This window comes from Eleginops maclovinus, chromosome 2 (genome assembly GCF_036324505.1).
Source record: "Eleginops maclovinus isolate JMC-PN-2008 ecotype Puerto Natales chromosome 2, JC_Emac_rtc_rv5, whole genome shotgun sequence".
In the NCBI taxonomy this organism is placed as follows: Eukaryota; Metazoa; Chordata; class Actinopteri; order Perciformes; family Eleginopidae; genus Eleginops; species Eleginops maclovinus.
Window position 1 is genome coordinate 11,135,339 of NC_086350.1, and position 27,670 is coordinate 11,163,008.

The 27,670-nt window shown below is 39.7% G+C and overlaps 2 protein-coding genes across 5 annotated transcripts; one reads left to right on the forward strand and one right to left on the reverse strand.

Moving 5' to 3' along the window:
• Nucleotides 1–143: 143 nt before the first annotated feature.
• aagab (alpha and gamma adaptin binding protein) lies at nucleotides 144–3,130 on the forward strand. Of its 4 annotated transcripts, none has more exons than XM_063906335.1 (10): nucleotides 144–338; nucleotides 637–827; nucleotides 912–1,008; nucleotides 1,124–1,213; nucleotides 1,347–1,430; nucleotides 1,528–1,610; nucleotides 1,758–1,857; nucleotides 2,005–2,109; nucleotides 2,288–2,337; nucleotides 2,592–3,130. In XM_063906335.1, exons 1-10 carry the CDS (start codon nucleotides 245–247, stop codon nucleotides 2,667–2,669), a joined length of 972 nt encoding a protein of 323 aa, XP_063762405.1. In that variant the 5' UTR covers nucleotides 144–244; the 3' UTR covers nucleotides 2,670–3,130. The 4 variants fall into 4 exon arrangements, with proteins under 4 accessions (XP_063762405.1, XP_063762387.1, XP_063762413.1 ...); XM_063906317.1 differs by having other exon boundaries at nucleotides 2,005–2,108; nucleotides 2,278–2,337; XM_063906343.1 differs by having other exon boundaries at nucleotides 1,761–1,857.
• A 225-nt stretch (nucleotides 3,131–3,355) lies between these two features.
• Nucleotides 3,356–13,878, reverse strand: smad3b (SMAD family member 3b). Its single transcript, XM_063906305.1, has 9 exons — nucleotides 13,450–13,878; nucleotides 10,043–10,236; nucleotides 9,801–9,935; nucleotides 9,494–9,568; nucleotides 9,346–9,396; nucleotides 7,209–7,421; nucleotides 6,949–7,086; nucleotides 6,704–6,848; nucleotides 3,356–5,122 (listed from the first exon to the last, which is right to left on the reverse strand). Exons 1-9 carry the CDS (start codon nucleotides 13,650–13,652, stop codon nucleotides 4,999–5,001), a joined length of 1,278 nt encoding a protein of 425 aa, XP_063762375.1. The 5' UTR covers nucleotides 13,653–13,878; the 3' UTR covers nucleotides 3,356–4,998.
• Between the last annotated feature and the right edge of the window lie 13,792 nt (nucleotides 13,879–27,670).

Consider the following 27,670-nt stretch of genomic DNA (forward strand, 5'->3'; position numbering starts at 1 on the left):
GTACAATAAGTGCCAATGTTGCCGTAGAACAAAATACAGATTTAGTATCCTCATCACGAGATAAAATGACCTATTGGAAAAACATTTATTTGTATTAAAAGCTGTGGTAAAAAGCACACAACCTAAAGCCCCGTTTATTCTTTGCCCCGGAAGAGACCGTCACTGCGGCTCAGTCAGAGTTGAAAGGTTACCAACGTCACGCAAAGCTAGTAGCTGAAGAAGCTTGTCCCAAATAGTACTCAAAATGTCAGATTCAGAAGAAGAAACGGAGATTACTATTCCCTGTGTGCTCATCACTAGCTGTGACAGTGGCTTTAAAGAAGTGGAGCTGATAAAACGTAAGTTTAGCTCATCTCAATGTGCATGATTTAGCAAACAGGCTAACGTTAAACAAAGCTAGCCCACTCTTAGCATAATAGATGACATTCGAAAGGGTCTGTATGTTGCTAATGCAGGTTAATAACCACATGTCTGAGGTTGTCAAGCTAGTTAGGGATTCATTTTTGTTGGGGCGATACACAAAGAGGAAGGTTAGGCTGAAGGAGGTTACATGCATCTTTCTTTGCTTCTATACTTGTGAAACCAAGATGATGTAATGTTATGTCTCTATTTGTGTATCATTTATTACATCCTCAGAGATCATTAGTCCGAATACTTTGCCAGAGCCGATCAAAGAAGAAGAATCAGTTGCCTGGTATCCATGGATCATCAACAACAAATATTACACAGCGGATGTCAGGCTATGTGTTGTACCAAGCCCCTTTCAAATGTCATCGGAGATTGCAGAGTCCATGCAGGCTTTCATCGCTTATTTTGACAGTAAAGTGGTACGTGAGTAATAGTTTAATCATCTCAACAGTGTATCCCGTGATACATGTGTAACGATTATTATGTGTGCATGGTGTTTACAGAAGGATGGTCTAGAAAAGCTACACACTTGGATTTCAGTGGTAGAAGATCTTGCTCCTGAGGTGCTCATTCTGGTTTGTGACCGAGTCTGTGAAACAGGTTAGTACTCCAGCTCTTTATATGACACTTTTATGATGTCTCTTAGCCTGTAGAAAGAAGTTGGATACAGTTTATCAGTCAACTACATGCTTTTGAAATGTAATTTCTATTAAAGGGGTCACCAGACATGAAGCCCAGCAGTGGTGTTTGGCTCATGCCTTTGAGCTGGTGGAGCTCAATCCACAGGAGTTGCCAGATGAGGATGGTGAGTTTTACAGACAGCAGAAATTCCAATGAAATTGCATACACTTGCATAACCTTTCTTTATAGTATAAGCTTTCTTCATATTTTGAATAATTGTTTTGTACTCATACACATGGTCTTTGCTGTCTGATCAGATGACTTTCCAGAATCCACAGGAGTAAAGAGAATTGTCCAGGCTCTCAATGCCAACGTGTGGTCCAGTGTGGAGATGAAGGATGGTGAGATGACATCAGCAATGCGATTAACAGTTCCATTTTACTCTGACTATTTAATATATATATCTCTGTATGGTATCGTGTCATCTCTATCTGATAGGGCACAACCAGGGCTTTGGTTTGATGAGTAGTTTGGTGGCTGCCAGACACAACAACCCACGCAGCAGCTTTCAAGAACCACAGGTCAGTGGTTCAATGTTGTTGTTACCATTTTCAATTACACTGATCGTATTCTTACCATGTTTTGTGTTTCAGTAATCCGTTGTCACTTAAATGTAATGTTTACTCCGTGTTTGATAAGGCAAGCTAACCCTAGCGTGTTTTCTGTAGCAGTCTTCCAGCTTGCCAGTAGAGGGCTCAGTTGTTAGTGAAGAACCTAACCATACAGAAAGTACTTCAAACACAGAAACACAGGGAGACGCAGTAGTTGGTAAGTTATCAATCTTTTTCACTTACATTTAAATCCAAAGAATTCTGCCGGCAGATTTTCTCTCCTATGTTCATCCAAAAACATCAGTATCTGATTAAAGGTTGCATTAAATGTGAAGTTGATGTTCCCTTTTGATGATTCTCTCAGATGCAATGACTGATTTGGACATCCAGGAGCTTGCCAATCTAACAGCTGGAGATGTAGATGTCGATAACTTTGAACGTCTCTTTACCAAATTAAAAGAGATGAAAGGTAATTGGGGAACGAAAAGGGCATGCACAGCTTTTCTCAGACAACACTGTCAGCTGTTAAAAAAAAAAACGTACAAGATGTTTGTACCCAGCTTTCATTTTTGATGTGAAGGTTAAATATTTCTACAGCTGACGCAATTTATGCTGTTTTTGTTTTTTCTCTCATTTTGAACTTGCAGACAAAGCTTCCTCATTACCCCATGAGCAGAGGAAGGTTCATGCAGAGAAGGTAAGCAACTGTATTGATACAATAAGACACAAAGACTAGCGCCTGTTGTCTTAATCTGTGTATCCTGGATGTATAAAGTATTTATCATCCCCCATGATATTGTTTCGAAAAGTGAATCACAAACAAATAGTGTCTTCACAACATCACACCCTTGTCAGAACAGATTATATCATTTAACATTTCAGTAGTAATGTTTTAGCTAAATATGTTTATGTAAACTTTATTAATGTATTGATTCTAAAACTTCTTTCCAGGTAGCAAAAGCGTTTTGGACGGCCATCGGTGGTGATGATGACGAGATTGACGGGTTATCATCGGGAGAGGAAAGCTAAAAGCAGCAGCCTGTGTCTCTTTTCTCCTGGTCCCCCCTCCTTTCCTGGGGCTCCAACGCCATTTGACTTGCTTCTTGCACCGGGAAGGTGGAGATGCTTACAGACTGTACTGAAGGCCTAGTCATGTTTAGAAACTTTTGATTCCTAAAATGAAACGATTGCAATGCTGGTGTATAATGAAAAGCAGTTGATTATCTTAATAAGGGAAAGAAGTGATCCAATGGATTGCCCTGGGTCCATCTCTATACTATGCTATAAAGGTCAGAATGAACATCAGCACATGTTGGTGTTGCAGTGGGAAAATCATTGAAAAAATAATTCTGTGGTCTTTGATTAATGTGTATGTTCCTTGGGTACTGTTGTCACATATATTTGCAAGTGACATAATGTGCCTTATCCTTAGAGTTGTAAGACATTTAATGTACATTCTGTTGAATCAACATAAACATTTGTGATTTTAATTATTTTCCTCCTTTGTGACTGTGGCACATTTATTGTGAGCAGAAGCCAGTTTCACTCTTTCGGTACGTACTGCTCACCTAATGCTTATTAAGACGCATTAACAGATCATAAAAAAACATCTTTCAGCTCCAAACGCAATGTTCAATCACTGTTCTATATTGGACTTTTTATTCAAGTATGAGTGTTGTTAGAAATGTACAAAAAAAAAGAGCATTGACTTGAAATCTTTTTACTCAATTGCAATTTATTAATTATTTTCACAGTTAACAAAACAATGGTCATTTGAGAACAAATAGCATACATGAAAAAACATGTACATAAGACTTGGAACAAAAAACCACCAACTAAGGATACCAAGGAACAAGTACTGGTACAGGTCTACCAACTACCCAATGCACTGTAGTCTACAGTATTTCAGTTTAGCACCATGTAACAATTTAAAATATGTTACATGGTGACTCAGTCTTATGTACCGTAAGTAAGTGCAGGATAAACATGGTGGCTTCAGAGACAATGACCGAGGATAGCGAGCATATTACACATGCCTAATATTGTAGCAATGTATATGTAATCTAGAGTATTCACCGGACAAGCAAATTACCACGAGAACTTAAGCTTCACACTGATCAACACAGTAAATTGGAAGTGCATTATTTACTAACAATGAGCATAGTGTACTATTGCCTAACAGTTGGTAATATGTGAAGAGCTCTGCATTAACTCTACATGCCATCTATGGACAGCCATGTTGCTGTTGGTGAGTACCCCTCACACTAAGGTCACACAGGTGTCTAAAATCAACCAGTTCACTATGGTCACTCAAACTGTAATTCCTAGTCTATGTCCATGTTATGAATAACAGTAGTACAGTAATCCTACGTGTCACACTTAAGATCCAGTTGACCCAGGTTTGAAAAGCCTGCATTCAAGCAGGCCAGGGTTTGGGTCGATAAAGCAAAGTGTGTTTGTGAATCTACTCATGCCAAAGGTCAGTCAGGTCCACTGTTTCAAGCACTGCACAACTACAAGAAATCACAAGCTATAAATATTTATGTACAATCATATCGAGGCAATAAAAAAAATATATTTCCATGCAGGACAATATGCAAAAATAACTTATAAAATGTCTCTTTCACTGAGCAAAATAGTTTTCATACAAGGGTTCTTTTCAAGAAACAATGGTGCTAATATCTATATTTTGTTTAAAATAGATAAAATACCAATTACATGAGCTATCAAATAATTGTCACTTCAATTCCTAGAGATAAATCAATGTGGGCAAAGTACCTTGTACTTAAGATATTAATTAAATATATTCTATTTAATCACTCTGAATTACATTGTCCATGTTAATTAATGGTTCGATTGATAAATAAGCCTCCTAATTCAGTGATTACGAACAGTGGTACTGGGACACTGAAACACTGAAACACCAGTGATGAAAGCATAACTGAGCTAATTCATAGAATCAAAAATGTTTTGAAACATGTAAAAAGGTGACCAAACTGTACCATAACTTGGGATCAAACATTTCAATCTCCTTTATAATAAAAATGACAACACAGCATAGACGTGATGTCTGAATGAATAATGATTAAGTCTTTTGAAACCTATTGCAAATACCCTGTGGTTGAACACATGAAAACAAGACAGTCCAGAGTCCTAAAATAACCATCAAATGGAGACCCTACATGGTACGGAGGAAAGTGCTATCGATGTGAGGTGAAATGTTCGAGACAGAGAGGGAGGAGAGTGATGAATGGTGTCTCTTTCCTTATGATCTCGGGGAGAAGCTGGGGTTTTCCTATGTGGTTTTTATGTGAGTGTGGTATTGGGAAGGAGGGTTTCTGGGAAGCATGGGCTGCTCCTATGATACACTGGAGCAGTGGATGCTGGGAGATCCCATCTGTGTGAGGACCTTGTCCAGCCACTGCAGCGGGCCATTGAGATGCAGCTCTATCCAGCAGGGGGTGCTGGTCACTGTCTGACGCCTGCAGAGAAACAGAGGGCAGCAGTTTGTTGTTACCGAGAGCTTGCCATGATTAATGAAACTTCCTCATATTCAACGCAAAGATACAGCACTCAGGGTTTCTTGCCTTGGATGGCTCTGACTCTGAAGCCAACTCTACAGGCTATTTCTGAAGTCATTCAAGTTTCTATCAGAGATGCTTTCCTCCAAGGTGTTTGGTGCCAGAAATATAACACGCACCACTCATGCTCCAGTGGGAATCCCCTTTGCAAAGGGTGTCTGAAATGCGTTCACCTCTCACTCCATGTGCCCCTCACGAATGCATGCCTGCCGCATTCTTCCTTCGTTACTCAACCCTCTCTTGCCGACTCACAGCAGCACCCTCCCCCATCTCCCTCCTTTTCAAGTCTGCTACCGTCCCCTGCATAACACCCCTTGATTTTCTCCAAACCCCCGTAACTGACGTAAATTATCCTGACCATAAACATCATGGCCCTGCCGCTTTTATTCTGAAGTTCTGGGCACTCAGCTTTTATCGTACACGTACAGCTGTGGAGAAAAATTAAGAGACCACCGCAGCATTATCAGTTTCTCTGGTTTTTATTATTTATTACTATTATTTACAGTTATGTCTTTGAGTTGAATTATTTTTTGTTTATTTTTATTGTATTCTATAAACTACTGACACATTTTCTCTGTGTTAGAATTCAACAGACACTGGAATGGCTGCGGTCCATGTAGAGATAAAGATTTAGGGAAAATGTGGAGTGGTCTATTCATTTTTTTCCAGAGCTGTAGGTTGTGCAACACGCTCAAGAGAAGAAGAACACAAAAACCAAATGTTTACTGAAGGTAAAATGTGGGCTGTGTGTTAAGGCAGGAGCTTTATTCCACGCTTTAAAGCTGAAATAGGAACCGCTAATTAAACACTTAACTAGGGATAGAGTTTCTACACTGCTAACAAGAACAAAAGGAGAGACGGCTGAGTGTAGAGGCGAGAAGAAAAGGGACACTGGATGCCTACTCTTGGCTGTTAACTGCTTTATGTGTTGTTCTGCAGAATGACATCTTCCATCAAGAGAAGAGTCCTGAGAAGAGAAGGGCAGGTTCGCAGAGGGCTTAAGACCCCCTCAAATTCCCTGTCTCCCTCCCACACCCTGGGGATTACTCATTACTCTGGGTTTATCCAAGGACCGTATGAGAGAAGAAAGGAGAAAAAGCAATGTAGAAATAGGAGGCTGCAGTCAGTTATTGGGTCCATTTTTAGCCACTGCTTTAAGTCTAGCTCAAGCACTACATTCAAGAACAATTGACAAAAGTTGCCGCCTTTTTCTTATACTGAATTTACTTTAATAAAAATTGGATCACTCTGATATGGTAAGCAGCACATAATGTATTTGTCTAAGCTACTATCACTACATTTGAACTGGTTGACCTCTCTAATGGCTTCCACACTTGGACATTTTAAGCTTTATATAGTTGCATTAAAAACACATATTGGTCAATAACATGTGTATTTAAGAAACAACTGCAATGAGTGCATATTACTGTAATTGCTATATAATTATAATTGTCTCAATTAGTTTGAAATGTATTTATTTACCTGTACTCAGCTCCCCAACCCTTTACAAAACTCATGCGGATGGTGCACATCCTGGTGAGTTGGTAGACGGCCTCGAAGCCCTGGTTCACCGACTGAGCGAGCAGAGCAGCAAACTCCTGGTTGTTGAAGATCTTCAGGTTGCAGCCTGCAATAAAAACACAATTATTTAAAGGCTTTGATAGAAATCAGTTGCTTTGCTTTGGTCATTTTGCCTATGGTGTTTGTGAGTATCCTCTCATGCTAACCTGGAGGTATTTTGCAGACTGTGGCAGGATGCCAGCCATAGCGCTGGTTGCAGTTGGGACTCTGGACAAAGATGGAGCTGTCGCTGAGACACTCTGCAAACACCTCTCCACCAATGTAGTACAACCGTACGCCCCGTCCTGGAAAGGGAAGAGAGAAGATATTGGCTCAGCGCACACCTACCTGCTGATCACCTCAAGCGCAAATATAAAAAGAAAGTTAGATCGGAGCTTAAGTGATTGCTGTGAAATAAGGGGAGCACCTATGTGTCTGCGTGTGAGCTCTACGGCTGAGTTGCGGTTGACGTTGGACAGCAGACCCAGGCAGAAGCGTTCAGAGTTGGACGGGTCTGTGAAGCCGTCCACTGTGAGGGACGGCTGGGAGGCGTGGAAAGTCTCTCCTACACGTTGGTTCAGCTCATAGTAGGAGATCGAGCACCAGAAGGCCGATTCGCAGTACGTCACAGGTTGCAAGTCTGTGAGAGCAGAGAGAGATTAGAGACATTAGCTGAGATAAAAGCTAAAGTCTATGAGAAAAACATTTAAGAAATTCACGAGAACAGGTACAACCATTGGATTATGAAGATGCACACAACTGATAAGGTTCCCCTTTGATTTATCTTCAAAAGCTCTTCCCACGACCCTCATGGCCCCAGCCAGGAATGGCCAAGACATGACGTACATGTTTATTTTTTTAGCATTGACCTTCTGGTGGCTTTCCATATAGATAGAATAACCTGGCAACCGGATATTATTATTGCATTACCTTGAGCTGTCTGTTACTGGCCTCTTCACAGACAAGGACAGACCATGGATAAAAGCTCCATTCATACCACGATTACTCTGTTACTGCCCTGAGGCCATGCTGCCCAGACGCCGTCAACTGTTAATCTGTCTCCCTCAAACACGCTAACCTCTACCAGAATATTCTTCTAACCCCTACAAGAATATTCTAAATATGTTGTGGACTGCTATAGTAGTTAGGTAGTAAGGACCATTGTTGTAGGACGATTCAGATTCAAAACGTCTGTAGTATGGGTTATATATACACTCCAAATGTTTCTTATATCTTTATCTCTAGATGGATGGCAGCCATTCCAGTGTTTGTTGAATTCCAACACAGACAAAAATTATCAGTAGTGTAGAGAATGCAAGGATAATAAAATAATAATAATTAACTCAAAGTCATACCTTGGATGCAAATATACATGAAACTCCAAGTAGGGCTGGGAAATATCTCGCAATATATTGATTTTGTGATACTATACTGGATCCCAATGGTAGCCTTTGTATATCCTAAAGTGTTAATATGGCAAACGTGCTATGCTGGTTTTAAAGTCTGTGTAGCGGCCAAAATTCTAGAATCTATTAAAGAAAATTAACTTTAAAAAAACTGACCCTGAAGCACCGTATAGCGAATCTTACGCAGGTAAAAATGATCCAAGTCCAGACAAGTCACCGTTTGTGCGTTTATTTGCGTGATCCAGTGAAGAACACAGTTTCCAATCACTCCTTTTCTTGAGCCTTTCCTATGGCTCTCCTGCTAGCTTCACTCTGACTGGTAAAAAAACAATGTGCCTTCTGATGCTCTGCTCCCACCAACACCTGTCTCCACACAATTACACCAGGTGCCCTAATCACCCAGTGCCCAAACATGCCTTCAGAATAAAAGCATAGAAATACATTGAACTCAGTTAAATAACAAGACAAAATAAAAAATAATAATGTATTATTATTATTAATATTATATTCATTATACAAAACAGCAAGTAAATAAATGATTAAATAATATACAGTATCCAACAGTCTGCATTACAGTAGATTACACATGGAATGTTATTTTTGTATGTATTATGTGTGTTTACCCTCCAAGTCATTATATCCACAATAGTGATGATAATTTGTCAAAAATCCCAATGTGCAAATATAATATGAAAGAACCCACATGCCACCCTACCATATTGTCGCATTATCTATATTGAGGTATTTGGTGATATTGAGATATTTGACATAATCCTTATACCCAGCCCTGCTTCCACGAAGCCCTTTATGTCCTGCTATCTTTCCAGTAGCGGGACAGTTTATACAAGTAACTCTTACACAGATGTTTCTATTGATGAGAGTTGTTGCACCAGCATTAAACTGTAGATAATGACAGTCACAGGGGTCAGTGTAATGAATACACCATTCTTCATGCAAATCTGATTTCAGACCTTTTTGACACTAAAAATGGTGATAAGCAAACAAAAAGCAAGACAAAAATGTGTTATAAAGTAATGACTGTTTGTTGAAATAGGCCATGGTATACATAATAGTATACATTCCATAATGTCAGTTCTCCTAACCGGATAATGAATGATGTGCTCTGTAAGTAAAGCTGACCCCTGTGGTTTTGCTTACCGAGATTGCTGTTTGTGGGCGACACAGGATTGGGCGACAGGCTGGGGGAACCTGAAATAGAGCAGCAATAGAGGTTTGGTTCATGATCCAGATACAGCATAATGAGAACAGAACAAGCTTGTGTTGTGGGTATTTCCATGTGACTCACCTGTGTCCATGCTGTGGTTGAGCTGGTGATCATTTGTCTCACCATCCTCACTCAGATACCCCGGTGGGGGAGTTTCTAAACAAACACACAAAAAGCAAGCACAGACATGTTAAGGACTGAGTCTTTCAAATGTTTGACACCTTTTCAAATGCTAAAACAGGTTTTGTGAAGTAATACATTCTTTACTGCAGATTTTGTGTGTAGAAATGTCAGCCACAATCTTGTAAAATAAAAGCACATTTTAATAACTCAATCCTGAGAGACTTTAAAGTTCTGTGTTCAGAAATAATGACAGGGTCCTCCTCACCAGGAATATAGTTACTCTGGGGCTCAATGCCAGCAGGAAAGTTGGTGTTCTCCGGGATGGAGGGGCTGTAGTCATCCAACGGAGGAAACTCTGCAGGGATATCTGTGTGCCTCGGTACTAAGACAGGAGGCAAAACTGGAGACACACAGACATTTTTATTAAGGACGAAATATGTATCAATGTTGCAAAAGCATTATTTTAAATACAGCCATTTGTAGCATGTAGCAATTAACTGCACTCACTTGGTGTCTCCACCCTCTGGTAGTGGTACGGGTTGACACAGACTTCATCCTTCTTGGTGTGGAAGGCATATTCACAGTGGTCCACAGCCCTCAGCTCATGGTGGGACTGCAGGTCTGGCCAGCGCCACAGGCGACAGTAGATCACATGAGGAAGACCTTTTCTGTGGGAAACCTGGAGACGGCCATCTAAAGACCTGAAAGACATCACCAAAAAGACTGTAGTGGAACATGCACACTGAGTTTGACCAATCAATTTGCTCTAGACTCTGCTCTGTTTCTGTCAATAATTGTTTTAATACTAACATTTACTAGTTCCGAATAAATCAATATTAACATAGGGCGGACTGCTGATATTTCAGCTTTAAAGCATTTGACTGATCTCACACCAGTTATTTTTTCCAAATATTCTAACCAAACACAGCACCATGGTGGGAAATATCAGCAGTCCGAACCAACCGACAAAAACACCAAGTTCCAAATAACAATTTCTGAATATACATATGGGTATTACAAATCTATCGAAATTGTTTAGTTGCGATTAAATGGATAATCTGTTTCATGTAAATAAAACACGGTCAACATGGTATTATTATGTGATACTGTCAAACGTAGTAGTGCCTGTAAAGAGAGCTGGTTTGACAATGCCCAAAAGCTTCCGCTAGAGTATATGCCACTGTGACATGTTAGACCCTTTATATGCCATGAAACTCCAATGACTAAATAAGGAAAGGAAGGACTGTAACAGATCCCGGACCTCTCCCCTCACATACAGCTCAGTGCGGTGATGGCTTTTTTCCAGATGAACTCACCAAGAGTTCAGCTCATTGTTGAGCAGTCAGAGGAGAAACATATGGTTTTCATTCTTTACCATGGCTTGGCCTTCTGTGAAGTATGTCAGAGAGGACCTTGGGGTTCAAAACAAAGCTTAACGCTAGCTTTGTGCTGGTTTCAAGGTGACCAACAAGGCAACTTACAGTAGGATAATGCAAATATCATGATAAAGAAAACACAATGCAACGTCACTTTGTTATTATTATGGTCTTGCAGGGAATAACGTGCATGGCAATCACATTTAAATTTAACATTTTGGTGCAGTAAGTTTATTTGGCATGATGAAAAGCCGGAAGAAGAAGAATAAAGGGCTAGTGTCCCTGTCAAACCAGGGATAAACTGCAGATCTAAATGAGCCTCAGACTTCTGATTTTAGAAAATAACATTGAATAGATATTTTGTGACATTGCGGACAATTCTGACATACAGAACAATCCATCAAAAGCACAGACTACAATCGGCGGCCGTGACTCTCATCTCAATGACAAGAGACACCTGCAATAACACACTACAATTCCCTTTTCTTAATCTACAAGGCAAATGGATAAAGAACTGTTCAAATGTTCCAGCACAGAAATAATGAAAAATCACTCAGGCAGTCCTCTTCAAAAGAAATGGATGTTGTCAAGTAATGAAATATCACATTCACGAGGATGGCACCAGGGGATCGAAAAACATAATGCATTCATCTATAGATATCACAGACATAAAAGGCAAAAAAAACATTAACAATAGAATACAACAAGCTAAATGGGACAGATCCTACAGGACCAATGAGATTTAGGCAGTTTGGTGCCTAAATAGTTGGAACATCTTTCAAATACAGACCACAGACCTTAAAGCTTTCAGACAACATCAGTGACCACAGCAAAAGGAAAAGGGTTCACACTCATTTTTCAGCTCTGACATAGAGGGTGTATATTTATGAGGTCAGCTGAGGTCAGCCTCCCCGTGGCTCAGCAGATATCGCCGGGGCTTTATCATCCACTCTGACATGATGACCACTCTGAGAAGTCTTTTATCCTCCCGAAGAAATAACAACTGTACAGCAGCCAGCCAGTTCATGGAAATCTCAACACCTATGCAATGACTGTTATCCTGAGACAATCCAAGAAGTGCAAAGAAACCACTTTCAGAGTCTAGAGTATCAGTATCACCACAGATAGCTGGACAACTGTAATTCTGTAAACCTACAGGAACCGTCCCTAGAACCTGGGGGACATTCCCAATAACTAAGAAACACTTTAATGAAGGTTAACACTCATGTTCTGACATCTGTGCACACTATGATAGGGGACTCCCAGCTGAATTAGCAAATAGGCCGACATGCTGCCTGATTGGATATTACTTGGGGGAAAAACTTTGAAAAACGCTTAACAGTTAAAGAGGGCAGAGCTTTGATTCTAGCTTTTTCTATACTGCCCTTTTTAGCAGGGTCAAGATGTGCAAATCTATCCGTGTACCTTTAGGCTTTGGAGAGGAATTGAGAAATTATGTTACCAATAGTTCACAGTGAAGAATTCACTCAATGTATTGACAGTCTACTTTATGTTGTTATGTCTCTTATCCAAGTTATCATTGAGTTTGGTAACAATTTTAATTGTATCATTTTATTTTAGGATACATTTTTACACCTGGAGAGGACAACTGATGGTTATAGGATTCAAGGCTAACACTAACTCACTTGTGTTACTGCAGATTGAAGTCAGTGTAAATAAACTGCACACTATTTGATTGCCATTTGTCAACCAATTCAGTCCACTAAGAATAAAAACACCCAAAAAATGGTCTCATATTGCTCATATCTGGAGTTCTGGGTTTAGAAAGCCCATGGATAATCCCAAACAGAGCTATTATTCCAACTCTTCCAGAGTAGAGACACACTCTCAGTCGACACATCCTTCATACGAGTCAGACTTCTGTTCAGCCAAACCAGCCCTTCTGCTCCTGATCATCACAGGTGTGACCCGAGGACGCACTTGTTTTTGTGGCACTATATGTACCACAGCTACCATGTCAGCAGGTGAAACTTAAGACTTTTTTAACCACTATGTACATCACATTCCTACAGATGCTTGCTGTTTTACAGCTGGTCTACTGGTCATGCTAGTTGTGCAAACTAACGATATAATGTGACACAACAAACACGTTTGTTTTTAAAGCAACTGACAATTTATTAAAAAAACTACTGCAATAGACGTAACACAGTTTGCCATATATCGGTATGTCAGACAAATACAATTTTACCATAACAAACTGGAACGCAAGCAGGTTGCATGGATCAGCTAATGTTAGCTCACCTATAGGATTGTTTACAACAAAAGCTAACTAACAATGCACTGAAAACCCACTGAATACCATCACATATGTTATCTCTTCATCAGCTAATTTGGTGATTAATTTGTCTAGTTTAACGTTAACAAGGTAACACAGTATACTGCTACACTACAAAACAGCATAAGGCTTGTTAATATTAGCTTGAGCTAACTAGCAACCTACCGTTAGCTGTAATCAACATTAGCTTGCTTAGCTTAGCCAACTGTGAGGCAGCTAGTTAGCCGTGTTTGTGTCCTTACCTGGGTATGGTTATGCATTTCGTGTTGACATTCTGTGTTGTGATGGCTTTTTCCAACTCGTCTAATTGTCCTGTCTTTTTCAACTTCTTCACGAGACTTTTGACAGCCTTTTCGCACCATTTCTCCTCTTGCCCGTTCTGCTCCCCCTTCTTCCAGCCAAGAAGCCTCTTCACGATTGGAGGTGTGAACGGCAATATAGACATTTTAAATTGCAACCTACACAATTAGTTTCAGTTCTCTGGTTTAGTTCCCACAGTTGTTAACAGTACAGTTTGTCGTTTCTATACCAACGACTCGGATAGCTAGTTAGCTTAGCTAGCTAAACTCCCAGACAGATGGGTCTCTGCCGGGACTCAGCAGCAGCAGCAGCAGCAGCAGCGGCGTGCGTCGCTGGTTCAGTCCGATCAAGTTGTCCGTCTGTCTAGGGGAGCAGCTCCTGAGACCGGCTGCCTGTCTGCCCCTCCTCCTGCTCCTCCGTCAGCTGCTCTGTCTTCCACCTGCACCCACCAAGTGTGGCAAGACTATTTTTCAACACATTACACCACAACTAAATTGAACATTGTTAAACATTGCAAATGTTCAACAATATTTATTATGTACAGCAAAATAATATACAGTAATGCAATATATAGCAATGTAATTTAAATTATTACAGCAATGTCATTTTAAGTGTGTTTAATTATGTTACATTGGTAAACAGGAAACATTTTACATAGGTAGAGAAATATAAATGCATCATCTCATTTTCGACCACTAAAGTCAGTTTCAAAATGTGGTAAAATGACTAAGCTACCATGCAGTGATACCACCATTCTCTGCAATAAAGTATACATTTACACATCTTGGTAGTGATAATTTGCTTTTATTCACAAACAATTTGTATTTTTATTTTATTTTATTTTAAATTACGTTTTCTTTGATGCAGGTTATCATTGCAAGTGATTTAAAGCCTGTTGGTGTTTACATCTATTCAACACAGCCAACTCATAAGTCAAGAAGTAAGAAATGGAAAAAATGTTGTAATCAGAGATGTGCCAAGACTGAAAAGTGATCCAAGTTTTACATTTACTGTGTCCATGAATAGAAGACCCTCAGAAGTAATCCCTTTCATCCCCTCATAAAAGTGATTTTATTTCACCATGGATGCATCTTTCTAGACATGGAAGAGGAAGGTGACTTTGCATTCACTGGTATTTGGGGTTATATGGTGTTATTGATAAGTGCACCTCATGGCTGCTGCCTCCAGTAAACAGTGTGCCGGTGCTATAAATATCCATATCCAGGAGCACCCCCCTTTCATTCTCTCTATTTATAACCTCCATCAATGACTGCTGTCTATTTTTAAGCAAGTATTTGGCATGGCTTCTTACTTCCTCCTCATATAAATATTATAGCTATCTTGGCAGTGGCACCTGAAAATTATTTATTTGAGCACACTTCATAGCTTTATGTAAAACAGTCAGTTGGTATGTGTATCTCAAAGTATACACTTGAGGGCTTACAATAGGGGCTGCTGATAACTGTTATTTTCATTCGTGAATAATCTGTGGATTATTTTTTTGATTCATTATTTTGTCTACACAGTGGTATATAATAGTATAGTTTCTTCATCAACAATGTATATATTAATCTTGTTTATAGGATAAGATAGTGCTGGCCTATGTTGATACATATAGAATATTACAATGCTGTGTTGACAGTGGATGATCCAACCTGTAAGATACATGTAGGTTTAGGAGTCTGTTAAACTTATTCAGTGTTCATAATATCATTGTTAAAGGAAACAGGCCGGAGAGCTTTCTTTTTTGTGCTCTGATGATCTGCTCGAGGGCCGGCACCTTATACTGCCAGGGGACACGAGCTGGACAGCTGGCGTGAAGAGTTTCTGCGTGTCGGTGTGTATGTTTGAGTGTCTGTGTATGTGTGTTTGAGAGAAAAATGGGGGGCTGGTGATATAAGTGTCAGACAGAGGGGCAGATGGGCTGCAGCAGGCTGGAGAAGGTCTTAGAAACAGAGAAAGAGTGATTTTGGACAAAAGGCACGACGGCTGTGTGAATAAGTAATGACTGCAAACAATCTGATGGATAACAATGGCATTGTGATGGAGCACTCATGGGCTACGTGGGAAACAAGCAGGATGTGGTGCAGGGGCCCGATCAGCTGGGTTGCTGTCACAACAATACTTAGACAAGGATGGAGTAGCAATTAGAGTAAATTGCCTTTTGTGTGTCCATATGGGCACATTTTAGGGACATTTTTACAGTTTTAAGACCACTGAAATCTTATAAAGTTTTTAAACGAACGCTTATTTTAAAGCATTCAGTCGTGATCACAGGTTTGCCATAAACCTTAATTATGTGGGATAAATGATAGCCTTGCATATGATTTAAAAAGAAAACAGAGTAGCTCATATTTACCCTCTGTAAACCTGTAATCGCCCCAGCAGCTAATTGCAGTGTGTTAGAATCAGACATAGCTTTTCAGCACACCCCAAATTGGGTGGGGTCTGGTTCCCTATGCAATCTATGCCTCCTTTTTTAATCTCCCTTTGCACTGAAAGCTGTTATCTGTTGCTTGCAGCCATCAATCTCTCCCCAGACAGTGGCACCTACAAATCTCGGGCCGTAGTGACCTCCCTCCTTTCACCCTCCTCAGGCCTGAAGCGAAGCGCCTTCAAATCCTCTTTCACCTCACTATGATTCTCAACATTCTGTGTATTTCATTTATCCGGTGTTTGTCTAAAATGAGACCTTGCTCTTCTCACGTTTAGATATTAGGTTGTTTAGAAAAAGGGTTTAAAAGCTGTACCTGATGGCTTTATCAGGGATCTCTCTAAAGAACCTTTCACTTCTGGGAAAGGTTAGCAGAGCATCTAGAACATAAGGCCATTTATCTTTAACATAAAATTAGCGTACACATGCCGATATATGCCGCCTTATGAGAAGATGAGAAACCATACCAACATGCTAGCTGTAGTTAGAAACCAGCTTATGTTTTTTTTTTTTTTTATAAATAAAAGATATTGGATTATATCTATAAAGTATCAGTAAATTATAAAAACAATATCAGTTGTAGTGATTTAAACCTTTTATAAAGGGTGCCTTATGACTTAGTTTTTCTTCACTGATTCTGCATTATTATATAGAATATTATCCAGATGTAGTTTTCAAAGTTGTATGCAAATTTTATGTTTGAATAATTACATTAATCCATGACGTTCACAAATTGGTACTCTGGCTGAAATAACTACTTTCAACAAGATAGATAACATATCACCACCTAGTGGAAAAGAAATACTACTACACCACCTAATGCTAAAAGGCATGTATGGTTCCTACACTAACACACCCGGATGGTTGTGTTGGACTTGTGTGACAACATTTGCTATGGTTTATCCTAATACTACCTACCAACCTAATTAATTGTCTGAAGGAAATCTTTATTCTTTAAGCATGTTTTATGAAAGATGTGAAACTGTCATGGTTTACTGCAGTGGTGGAAGTCATATATTTTACTTAGGATAAGTCAATACCACAATGTACAAGTCCTGCATGTATTCTTTAAAAATAAATGTATAATTTTCTTTGTGTCAAAATAGACTTACAATACCAGAAGCAAAACTATTTGGCAATAATGATATTACATTATTAGATTCTAGTTATCAATCTTCATTGATATTAAACTCTATTATATATGTATTGTTTATATGTTGTCCAAAACTTAAGTATCACCAGTGACTAAAGTAGAGTATCAAATATAAGAGCATAAAAATACTCCAGTTAAGTTTACCTTGCAACCACTGCATTATAAGTGAACACTTAAACCGAACAATGCCATGTTATTAGTAACACCTGGGCTCTTTCTCCTATCACATGTAAAAAGGCTTATTATATAGTAAGAATATTGTTTTTTGTTTGGTTTTATGTATAAAAAAGGATGTGTGTGTGTGTGTGTGTGTGTGTGTGTGTGTGTGTGTGTGTGTGTGTGTGTGTGTGTGTGTGTGTGTGTGTGTGTGTGTGTGTGAGAGAGAGTGTTAGTACTCACTATAATTTATTTGTGAATCAGCTCCATTGATTTATATGCTATTCCATAAACACAATTTACATGTTTATTGTGAACAATGGCCCATAACAGCATTCAGTTGATTCAGGGGCTTTGCAGAATATCCCCTCATCTTACATATGGATGGAATGCAGCACTTGGCTATGATTCATTAACTTCACCTCCAGGCTAAAATGCATTTCTGTTCTAACCCTGCACCTCGAACACTTGGCCCTGTATTTACCAAGGAGCTCCCCCTCTGCGAATCTATTTTATCGACATTGATATAAGCAGTGATAGACACTAGACACTTATGATCATTTACTATTTGTTTGTCCTGTTTTGCTTGTTGAAAAGAAGTCTAAGCTGATTCACTTTAACTGACAACAGTGCAGTCACGGTACAGTGTAAACACAGAGCTTCTTTAGACTTTCATCTTTACAACTTCCTCCACAAAGCTTGTGGAAATTGTCATTTTCTGAGATCTGGTAAGTACACTCTGTCACTCACGCCACCACCAAAACTAATGATTGTGAAATTAGTTTCAGAGCAATCAGGAGCTCCCCTGCTAAGACCCACTGTATCCATATGCATGAAATTGCTTGCGTTAATACATGCTATGAATCGTGGGTAATGCAGTGAATAATTCTGAGTGCACGCAATAATGCTATTTTCTATTAGATTGGGGAACGTTGTGAAGCCGGAGCCCTGTGGCAATATGCTTGTAAATGGCCATGTATGGATAATTAAGCATTACTCTTGAACATTAAAACTTGCTTATTTCAGAGAGCTGCAGGCAGTGGAGGACTCTTATTGGACTCATCACTATTTTTGGCGTCTCCTAATAATGTGTTCTCATTAGCATTAGTATGCAAGCAATTGTAAACTTTCTTTCACTGTATCCCAAAATGGGATTTCATTAGTAAAAGTGTATTAAAAATTGTAATCTGTGTTAAACAATTGAGCTAATCCTTGTTTTTGGAGCATTAGTGGTTTGAAACCTCTGTGATTTCCAATAGTGCGTGAAACTTATTGCGTTGTCTTTTATTGTTTTTCTGATCTTCCAAGAAATATAAGGAAATATTGAGAAATAAATATTTGTTTCATATGCAAAGTGTTGTTCATACTGTACCAACATGTGCCTTAAAATACAGTATTTCTGCATTTATAGCAGTATTTGCATAGATGCATTTTACACTTCCAGCCCATGTTCTTGTTTTTGTGACCTTCCTACATGTGTCAAACCTTCAGGCTGTCACTTCAGGCTGAATGACCTGCAGCGGCAACAGGAGGCCATGTTTCAGGGAAGTATATAAACACATTCCTCTGGACAGTGTGCTGACAGGAGAGTCCCGTCCTGTCTTTCAGCTGTTGTGTTTAGGTAAACCTTGTTTGCATCATCTTGTGTCCTTTGCTGCACCCATCCCTATTTTGTCCACCCAAAATCAAATCCAATGGAATAACAACATGGTAGTGTACCTGTAGGCCGCACTATTGGGCCTTAATTAGTGGGATTTAGCAAGGTCCGTAGAAAAAAGGCTTAAATAAAAGGCTGCAACTGATGCAATGTTGTTGTTGATCTTCTGTAAAAAAGAAATGTCAAACAGTTGTTTTTTTTTAAAGGCTGCACACTGGGAGTCACAGATGTGGGGGATACAGCCTGAAGAGCAATTAAGACCAAACTGCCTTAATTATGTGTCACATAAAATAGTGCCTCCCACACACAACCAAATCACCTCTTTTAATTCAGTGGTCAAAGTGAAGAATGCCCGTGACACGGAGGGGCTGCCAGTAAAATGTAATTACACAAAAACAACATTTAAGGAACTTGATCCTGATCAAGTTCCTGACAAGATATTTTCATGACCACATCCTTTCCCCTGTTTTTTTCCCCCCACATTTGAGTTAAAATAATTCACAAGACGACAAGTTACCGTGAATTCTACAAACAATTTGAAATGGTTTTAAATAATTAGTGTGAGGGAGTGTGTGTTTTAAAGATTGATATAGGTGCTAGTTAAATTAAAAAGGGTTCCCTACACTAAAGTAAAGGTTCGTGTTCCAACAGTGGTGGAAAAAGGTTCAGATTATGTCCTTGAGGGAAAGTACTAGTACACCATTCTCAAGTTCCAAAACTATTTTAAGGTTTTATGAAGCTGAATGAGCCTGAAACATCAGAAAATGTTAATGGGTTAGTGGGTTGATACAATCATTTTCAAAGTGTACAAACTTTTAGCATCCAATAAGTATGTATAAAAGTGTCACAGAATATAAAACAGCAGTGGACGAGGAGTGGTATAGCAGCAGAAAGACATGTGCTCTAGGATTACTTTGCTTCATTAAATACACAACATAGCTGTGATGCCTGTGCTCTTTCAAATCCATATGTAAACCATTTCCTCTCTCCTCCCTCCTCCTCCTCCTCCTCCTCTTCTCTCTCTCTTAAAACCTCCAGCTCATTAGTGCTGCCTTTATGACATGGCTTTACCTAAATGCCGTGGATTTTTCCATTCCCTCTTTGGCCCATTCTCAAGCGGCACAGCCTCTGCTCGGTAGCTAAAAGAGGGAGCGGGAAGACATTTTCTTGTTTCAGCAGCATTCCTCTGCCGTGATTGCTTCTTAGTAAGCACAAAGACTTGGTTTTTAAGCTTTTAATGCACTTACAGTAACTGTTGAATTTAAAACCATGCAGACTGGAAGTGATGGAGTGCTTTGGTTAAGGGGCGGGTAGATACAGTATACCTGTAAATTTGTGTTACAATTGACCTTCACTGCACACACAGAGCATGCCTCATTACAAATGCAGTTATGCGATACATGTTATTGTGCAGTGTCTTATCAGCATATTATGAAAATAATTAAACTCCCACTTTCTACTACTACTACATCACACCTGTGTTTGAGATTCAAGGAGGTAAAGTAATCCAATATCTACAAAGGATCAAAGATTACAGAAAAATCCACAACAATAAATGCAAATTTGTGCAACCGAAGTTTGTTGTTTGTTTTTTCTTTTCTTTTTACAATTTTCATAGCCCATTCTCTAGTTGAGACCACTGGACCACTGGACTAAACTACCAAACTACATATATATATATTTATATGTAGAGAATACTCAACCAAGGAGTAAAATGTGGCGTCACATTGTATGTTATTCAGTTATATATACTGAAAATACACCAACACTTTCTTTAATATTCTTTGATATTTAAAAATAAAATAAAAATTCCTTTAATTGCGATATTATACATGGTTGTACTTGCATGATTTTAGCTCTCCAGTCCTTTTTCCATCAGTCCACATTTCAGGCTGAATGCTAACACAAATAATAACAAAAAAATCACACCAGTCAGCTTTAGTGCAAGATTTACAATAGTTGAACATGCAAATTTAAATCTGATTGTAAGATTGTGTGCCCATCAGGACAATACAACTTGAGTCCACAAGGTGGCAATGTATGACGTGTTTGAATAATCTATCTGAAAGTGAATAAAAAGTGTAGTTTCCCTCAGTGGCTGCTTCTACTATTGCCACATTTTGAAATGACATGAAATCCTTATGAAACATTTCAATCAGCAGTACCACAATTTAACAACATATCCTGTTCATATTGCCTTTTTACATGACATTTACCAGTATGTTTTAGTGTGTTCAGCAAGTATGATATAATCCAATGTGTTATGTTCTGTATTATATGTATTCAAACACACATCGGGTTTTCATACATGAGACAGAGGGCAGAAGTGTCACAGGCTGAAGCCAGAGTGGTGATGATTGAAGGCGGTGCAGAGAGAGGGGTGAATGATCCAGTTTTCCTACTGGCTCCTGTATTTTACAAAGAGTGGTTTAGGGTGAGAAGTTTTTTCCTGTTTATGCATTCAACGGAAAATAATATCCCGTAAAAAGCCAATATGTTTTCTGTCTTTGAACTCTCTGAGAGTTTTTCTTCCCCACTGGCTCAGTCTCTTTGGGAGAAAGAAGGGTGAGCCGCCTGACGGAGGACATCCCATCAGCCGCCTCCAACCCTCCACACATGTTTCTGATAGACCTCCACAAGCCCCAGTAATCCGAGGGCAGCTCATTCAGAGAGAGAGGGAGTGATAAAAAACAGAGGTGGATGAGAGGGAGGAGAGGGAGATATAGGAGGAATGGATGGACAGGAGAGGAGAGTGGGAGCAGGCTAAAGGGGAGGCAGGATAAAAGGAAACATTTTAGAGCATGTTTGCTTCTCTAGAGATGGCACTGTACACTTTTCAATTTAAAATGGCAGGGTTGTTTCTTTCTCTGGTCATACTAATGTGTTCCAAGTGCATTATGTACAGTATATATATATAAAATACTATATATTATCTTATGTGAGCATTTATTTTTGGTTTGAGATTTCAGAATACCTGGGATAGACAAAGACACATTCATATTGGCAGCCCAAATGTACAAGACAAAATAAATGTAAGTCCAAATCCATACATTAACTATAAAAGCCCTTTATACATTTTTCCTTCAGAATAAAATAAAACATTTTCATTCTCAGAGTCTAATATTTACATTGCAAACTTATTTGTGTGCTTCAAAAGCTTTGTGTGCATGTCACTGTGTTTATACAAGTGTTTATGTACAGTGTCAATAATTGTAAAGGCTGAACGAGTCTATCAGAAAACACACCACACACACTCCACAGGTCTTGCTGGTGTCTTAAACACAATGTAATCTTTCATGCTTAATTTCCTCCCGTCGCTCATAAATCACCCTGAAACCTGTGCGGACAGACAGCCGAGTGTAAACACCTGTTGTGGTGCGTGTCGCTATTTTAACACATGAGAGTAAATGTGAGAGAGTATCAGTGTGCAGTATAGGGGTGGTAATGGAGGGAGGGAGGATGGAGGGGGGTTCATTCTGAGATGCTGGCTGGGAGAGAAGAGGGGGGTGGACTGTGAAATCAAAAGCAGCTGCAGCAGGCTACAAAGAAGCCTCAGCTGGAATAACTCACTCACAAAAGTTACTCTGCTCTCCTGAGTGCAGGCAGATTGGCGCATCCCCAAACAGGAGAGCAGATCCATCCCGCAGCCCTCCTACTCGCTCAGACAGGGGGGATCAGTCATCACAAACTTAGCAAAACCAGCTCTTACCAGCTACAGAGGACCGAACCCATGCAACATTATTTTTCATTTTTAGAGGCAACTGTTTATACAGATAACACATTTGTCAGGCAGGATGTTGGGGAAATATAAATACATTAATGCTAGAAACATCCATAATGGCAGTGCAGTCATGAAAAACATAGAGTCTAAGATTTAAATATCATCTCTAAGTGGTTGACCAATAACAACAGAGCCAGCCAGCTAACCAATCAGATCAGACTGGGCTCTGGTTTCAGACAGAGGGTGAAAAGAGGTGCTGAAGCACAGGCAGTAGGAGAAAATGACTATATAAGTAACTTGAAACTACACTGTATCTGTCAGAAGAAATAAGTGGAGTAATTTCCTTCCTAAATGTTGAAGAAAATTAAAGTAAGAATCCCAAAACCCTGCAGTATACAGTCCTTTAGTAGATGTATTAGTACCACTGGATTGCATCATATTGTAATGTGCTTTAAATAGTTATTATAGGTATTATTCAATGTTAGACCAGAGCTGGATTCATTTACTCACAAACAATATGATATATGCCACAAATATCAGTTACTGCAGCTCACTCTGACAGTTGCTGGTGTTATATGCGAAATAATGCACATCTCCAGTTAAAATACGGAATGAGGAGTATGTCGATGTTGGCACAGTGAGCAGGTCAAACGATAGACGGCTCCTCGTCTGAGTCAGAAAAAATTAGCAATGTCATTGGCTGCAGCACAGAATGACAAAGCAAACATAGACACAGACAACACAAACAAGACAGTGACACTGTTATAAGGTGGGAAATAAAGTATCTTGAGTGTGTTCAGATGTGCATGTGTGTACGAGGAGGGAAGAGTGCGTGTGCTGTGTTTAGGGACTGGAGGCTTGTTTAGCTGACCTCAGTGAAAGCAAACCTCATGACAGAAGGTCTGGCATTGTCTGTGTGCCCGGGCCGCTCTGGAGCCAGACGGTCTGCCGGCCGCCAGCTTTGCTTGCTTATAACGGCTGAGAACATCCGATCCCCTTGGGGAGGACAGGAGGGGAGGGGGCCTACTGCACCACTCGCCACTTTGCTCACTGTCTTTATCTCTGCTCTTTAGACAAGGAACAAGCATTAGCCAGGTCATCAACTAGTATGTTTATTATGTGAGTGCATGTGTGTGTGTGTGTGTGTGTGTGTGTGTGTGTGTGTGTGTGTGTGTGTGTGTGTGTGTGTGTGTGTGTGTGTGTGTGTGTGTGTGTGTGTGTGTGTGTGTGTGTGTGTGTGTGTGTGTGTGTGTGTGTGTGTGTGTGTGTGTGTGTGTGTGTGTGTGTGTGTGTGTGTGTGTGTGTGTGTGTGTGAGGGAAGCAAACAACAATAATAAGAAGAGGACTAGATTGGATTCAAAGGCTTGAAAAACAAATGGAAAATGTTGTCCATGAGAACACACACAGACACACAGACAGGGAAGAAAAAACGATTCTTCTTAAATTTGATCCGGCCGATGGCAGAAAACATTCCAGTGCAGGTAATCACCCAGCGTCTCAGTGTCAAAGTATTTCATTGATGAGCTTGTCCCCCGCCTTTCTTTCCTTTTATCCAGTTAACTTCCACTAATTCATCTATCACGCAGAGAGAAGGCTGAAGCTTTGTGCTCTGACAGAAACAAATGGTCTCTAATCACCACCAGACGCCCATGTTCAACCATGACAGAACACTTCCACTCCCTCCCCGAGCCGTGTGTTCACTGTGCCCGTCCAACAAACCCTTCATGGACTCCACACAGGGGCCTTGAGGAGTGTTGGCCATTCTTTAAAAAGTACATGAAGGAAATATGGAACATTTTTAATTGCATAACTTCTGGGTGGAGTTTTTTCCCCCCTCAAGGGTCTTAAAATAGTACGGTTTCATTCTCCGTGCATAGCATAATGTGGAAAGCAAACAAGTTGGAGGGAAGGTAGACGGACATTACCTCCGCTGCTGCAGCAAGTCAGTGTGGGAAAAGGTAACCATCTCTGTGACTGCATGGAAAAAGGAAGAAACCAAGGCTAGAGGAGGACAAACTTAGATTTACATGCTGGGAAATGGAAAAGGAAACATTTTAAACACAGGAGATGCATAACAGGGTCAGAATTAGGGCCACAAAGTTGAAAAGAAACTACAAAGGAATGAAAAATTACAGATCACTTCCTTTTTACTGAGACAGAACTATCTGAAGGAAGATGATGCAAGTAGATTTTGCATTAATTCATCTACAGCACTTTGTTGCTAGGTGTATGACATATGATCACAGCCTCTAAACCATTTATATTTTGGCATCTTTACAATCATTGTTTTACTTTCTCAGCCGGCAACTTGTTTTGACTTATTCTCAATGGCATTCTAAAAATATTTTGAGCTGGCAGATGTTTTCATTTAAAAAGCTCTAAGAAACACAATGTACATTACTTGCTCAGCAGGCTAACAAATATAACAACCAGGTGGTGAACATATCCATTTAGGGGTTGGTGAAGACCAACAACAGATCCTAATCCTGCTTATGTACAATGTACCATTAAAGGGAGAATTATGGGTAAATAGTCAAGTCATAATGACAAAGCAGAGCTAAATATCTAATGTGATCACCTTATTTTAATCAAATAACAGACACAGATATTCAGTAGAAAATGACCGAGTTGTTTTACTTCAGCTGTCAGACATGATCAAATGTAAGCTAAAAGTGATTCATTTAAAAACAAGAGCAGTTCATTTTCCCAAAGTATCGTTTAACATTGTGTTTTCTTAACAAGTACATTTTCCTTTCCCATTACCCAATGATTTCTTTTGTTCGTATTGTAAATCCTTAATAGCCAGCAGTTTATCCTACATACTGGACAGTGAGCCATCATCTGCGTCCCAGATCCCTCAGTGTGTGTCCAGTAGCCGACTCCACACTACACACTTACAACACAGGACACGACCCAAACAACGCTGCACATCTGGGGCCTCAGCTGGCCACCAGCCACACACTCCTCCTCCTCCCCTGGTGTACATTACAGCTCACTGCAAACGTACATTTTCATACCTACAGCCTGAACCACAACTCATAAGGACATTCTTTGTGGACAGAGGTCAAACACAGTTTACACATAGCATGGGAAGAACATCTTGCCTCAGTGCAAATCTAGGTTTGTTTGAAGGTGTGTATCAAGCAAAAAATAGCCCTGCTATCAAGCTGATCTTGATTGTCACAGTACCCATGTTGTTAAAATGAACACATACTTCACAGAGATTGAACTCAATGCATTCCGGTGTGGTGACATGGTTAATGATCAGATAGAGAGTAACTTGAAATAACTCACAAATGCAGCACAGGCTGTTAATCCTTAAGATCAAATGATCCTCCTCTCAGCCGTGAATCCATCCTTGCTCTTTACAACTGTGGGAACTAACTTAATATCAGTTCTTAAATCAGCATGACTATCTTTGTCAGGCGGCTCATCCGAGCCGGTATTTTCACATCACAAACAGAAGCATTTAAACTGTGGTATGTCACATGTTTTTGTCCCCTCCATAGCAAGAGCATGCAATCCTTTGGAAAATGTTTCCATATCATTTCACAAGTAATGTGACGTAGGAAATGTTTGTTTTTTAAATCAAAGCTGGGTTAGGAAACTGTGGCGACACCAGCATGAGTATTCAAGTAGTTTTTAAAAGCATTTAACCAAAAATAAATCCTAGCCCGTCCCTCTACAGCTTTGCCTCCAAAATACGTGACTCATGAAAGAGTGTTGGATTGAAAGACGCTGGGCATTGTTCCTTATGTCAGAAAACACCTTACATTATCGTAATGAATGTAAAAACAGCTGTTTTTAGTACTCACAGCCTACTTTACCTTTGCGATGGCCAACTGTGCAAAGGTAAAGGTAGGCAGGTCATCCAATCACTATAAGCAAACCCAGTGAAATAATTGGAGAGACTTAGATTATAAGCCACATGCTGGACCCTTCCACCAGTAGTTTTTTTTTTTAATCCTGTTGACAAACAAAAACAGAAAACCAAATGAAAACAAACAAATTTGCAAAAGTTGATGCAACAAGTTTATAGCTAATACTAATTTTGATATTATGAGTTTTTTTGTTTTGTTGTGTTTAAAACAAGAATAGTTTTAATTGCGAGAATCCTTTTAACTCTGGACTGCATTCACCCTTGGGTACTGATAGAGAAACCTTAAAACCTTAAAGGCACAATATTGTAGATGCCTAGTAGTGGATTAAAAGTAAAAAGAAGCACAAAATTACTTTAAGTACAGTATCCTTGAATACTAAGATGACAGTATTTGGTTGCTCAGAATCAGAATACCAATGATGAATTTATACATAAAATGTAGTGTCTACATTTAATTACCATACATTAGTTCAAATGCCAGGAAAACTGATAGAGTATTATATTTATCTTGGCTGTGCTCGGCGTTCTGGTTTCTGGCAAAGTTACAACAGTGTTCCCCTCTCGCACGGACAGAGAGATTGTGTCCCTATTCTGTGTGATATTAAATATATGGGGAAACTCAAAAATGAATAGTGTTTTCATATCTACAGTATGTCTGCTCCTTAATAAGCTAAAATTAAGCTATTCAGTTTCATACCCAGTGCCAAACACCTAAATAATCTCTTTTGTACGTTGTAGAAGAGCCAATTCTGTCCCTACCATTTTTCCACCTCTCTTCATCTTCCTCTCTAACTGAACAAGGGTTGACAAGTTCTTGTCGTTCCTGGCCCGTTGGAGGGAGACCCAACAAAAGCGCCCTTGTGTGAGACTTACCCCTGTCAGAAGGCGCACTTTGATATTAAAAACTCTGCTGAGGCGGGAGAGTGAGAGTAGGGAGGGAAGAGGGGGAGCCGCCAGTGAAAGATGAAAAGGATGAAAACAAACTCCTACTGTCTCCTGAGCCCATGTCTGTAGGTGTAACCTCATAATGGACTCACAAATATTTGTCCAGTCAAAACAAAATAAAACAGCTCTTTGACTCCTCATGTAGTACATGTGATCAGCCTTAGTCTGACTCTGTAGCTTGTCCCGCTGTAACAACCACCTGCCTATTCTCTTGTGT